This window comes from Ammodytes marinus (assembly GCF_949987685.1).
Source record: "Ammodytes marinus genome assembly, chromosome: 14".
In the NCBI taxonomy this organism is placed as follows: domain Eukaryota; kingdom Metazoa; phylum Chordata; class Actinopteri; order Uranoscopiformes; family Ammodytidae; genus Ammodytes; species Ammodytes marinus.
In genome coordinates, this window is record NC_137218.1 from 1378347 (window position 1) to 1380846 (window position 2500).

The 2500-nt window shown below is 45.8% G+C and overlaps 1 protein-coding gene across 2 annotated transcripts in view; it reads left to right on the forward strand.

The window, feature by feature from the left end:
• Positions 1 to 2500, forward strand: part of LOC307260700 (uncharacterized protein) — a 10997-nt gene that overhangs the window by 3166 nt on the left and 5331 nt on the right. Inside the window, exons 2-4 of one of the 2 annotated variants that reach the window (XM_080040992.1) lie at positions 392 to 481; positions 1542 to 1607; positions 2043 to 2114. In XM_080040992.1, coding sequence (XP_079897118.1) covers positions 392 to 481; positions 1542 to 1607; positions 2043 to 2114 — 228 coding nt within the window. The remainder of the gene's footprint in view (positions 1 to 391; positions 482 to 1541; positions 1608 to 2042; positions 2115 to 2500) is intronic. The other variant, XM_080040993.1, reaches the window with a different exon arrangement.

Consider the following 2500-nt stretch of genomic DNA (forward strand, 5'->3'; position numbering starts at 1 on the left):
TTAAAACTCCGGTGGCGTAGTGGATAGAGCGTGTACCATATTGGCTCCGGCCTTCATTGCAGTGGTCGCGGGTTCAAATCCGACCCGTGGACCTTTACTGCAGGTCATCCACCCCCCCCCCCCCTCTCTCTCTCTCTCTCTGCCTCCCCATTTCAACTCTGTACTGTCAAATAAAGCTTGAAAATGCCAAAAAATATCTTAAAAAAAATACTATTTACTACTTATTGTTTATGTGTTTTTTGATAAGTATTCATTTGATTTGTACTTGCTCCGATGTATTTTATGTCAAAACACTTTGTAAACCACTGTTTTTAAAAGGTGCTACATGAATAAAGATATTATTAGTGTATAAAACAAAAGCACTAAAGTCCTGGTGTCCGTCTGTCCTCAGGAGGAGGCTTCGTCTCGCCGCTCCGTCGCTGAGCTGGCAGGAAAGTTTAAAGTCTCGGTTCCAACACACGAAGGTTCTAAACCTGAAACGGTGAGTTCAACGTCTGGACATCCAGGTGGTTTAGCTATGACATCATTGTGACATCACTATCGATTCATAATTTGCCAAAATCGATTTAATAACAATAGTGTGTGTTTCTGTGTTTGTGTTTTTGTGTGTGTGTGTGTGTGTGTGTGTGTGTGTGTGTTTCTGTGTGTCTGTGCGTGCGTGTGTGTATGTTTGTGTCTGTCTGTCTGTCTGTCTGTCCGTCTGTCTGTCTGTCTGTCTGTGTGTTTGTTTGTGTGTGTGTGTGTGTCTCTGTTGTGTGTCCGTCTGTCTCTGTCTGCCTTTCGTCTGTACATCAACTTATACTCTTTATGTTTTTTTATACTTTCTGTTGGATTAGGGTTGGGCTAGGGTTGCTATCTCCCACAAGGAAATTCTGACGCTCAAGAAACTTACTCCACTTATTAACATCAGTCATGCAAATATACCCTCCAAAGTATTTGATTCTCGGATGAAGAGAAATCAATTTTTAAGAGGGGGTGCTTTATACAGCAAGCCAGTCCATTTTGGGGCGATTTACATTGAATTCCATTCATTTTCTGTAGGGTTAGGGTTGGGCTAGGGTTGCTATCTCCCACATGGAAAGACGCACATGAAATTTACTCCACTTATGTGCATGCGCAGTCTTTCATTAGCAAGTAAGAGGAATGTTCTGTTTTGCCGAACGACCACGGCAAAAGTTTCAATTAACAGTTAATCCAGCTGTTCGCTAAACGAACGGGGCTTAATATGTCACCTTGTGCATCGCTCTGATTGGTTGTAGTGCTATCCAATCACGTGCAGTGGCATTTGTGGGAAGGTCTATTGATCGTGGCCAGACCCTCTATCGTAGATATGAGTCTGGATTTCCAGGCTAGACAGGTAGCGGATCATGAGGAGATATTCACTGATTTTGACAAAAAGATTTTCACTAATGATCGCTGACTACACCTCTACAAACTGGTGCATATCAAAGCAGTTAGTAATAGCTGGAACATTATTCTGTTTTAATCCATTGTTTGTTTGTTTGTTTGTTTGTTTGTTTGTTTGTTTGTTTGTTTATCAGGAGAAGCCGGTCAGACGGCGTCCGCCTCGCACGTTACAGATCCCAAAACCCAACGGAGACCAACAGGTGAGACACACTGACCCCTCCCCCCCATCCCCCCCCATAGAGTCTCATTTCTCTTCACCCGGGTCGTTCTCTGTCTGTCTGTCTGTCTGTCTGTCTGTCTGTCTGTCTGTCTGTCTGTCTGTCTGTCTGTCTGTCTGTCTGTCTGTCTGTCTGTCTGTCTGTCTGTCTGTCTGTCTGTCCTCTTCACAGCAGACCCGGGTTAGAATCCAGCCCGGGTCGTTCTCTGCATGTCATTCCCCTCTCTGACACATTTCAACTGTGTCTCTACACACTGTCACAAAAAGCATAGAAAAACATGCTAAAGTCCAAGTGTGTGTGTTTGTGTGTGTGTGTGTTTGCGTGTGTGTGTGTGTGTGTGTGTGTTGTGTGTGTGCGCTTGTGTGTGTGTGTGTGTGTGTGTGTGTGTGTGTGTGTGTGTGTGTGTGTGTGTGTCAGCAGCCTGCAGGTGTCACCTCTCCTCTACCTGCCAAAGCAAAGAGGAACTCTGCTCTGATCGAGAAGCTCCAGGTGAGTCCAGGTGGTTTAGCTATGACATCATTGTGACATCACTATCGATTCATAATTTGCCAAAATCGATTTAATAACAATAGTGTGTGTGTGTGTGTGTGTGTGTGTGTGTGTCTGTGTGTGTGTGTGTGTGTGTGTGTGTGTGTGTGTGTGTGTGTGTGTGTGTGTGTGTGTGTGTGTATGTCTGTCTGTCTGTCTGTCTGTCTGTCTGTCTGTCTGCCTGTCTGTCTGTCTGTCTGTCTGTCTGCCTGTCTGTCTGACCGTCTGCCTGCCTGTCTGCCCGTCTGTCTGCCCGTCTGCCTGCCCGTCTGTCTGCCTGCCTGTCTGTCTGCCTGTCTGTCTGCCCGTCTGCCTGCCTGTCTGCCTGTCTGTCTGCCCGTCTGCCT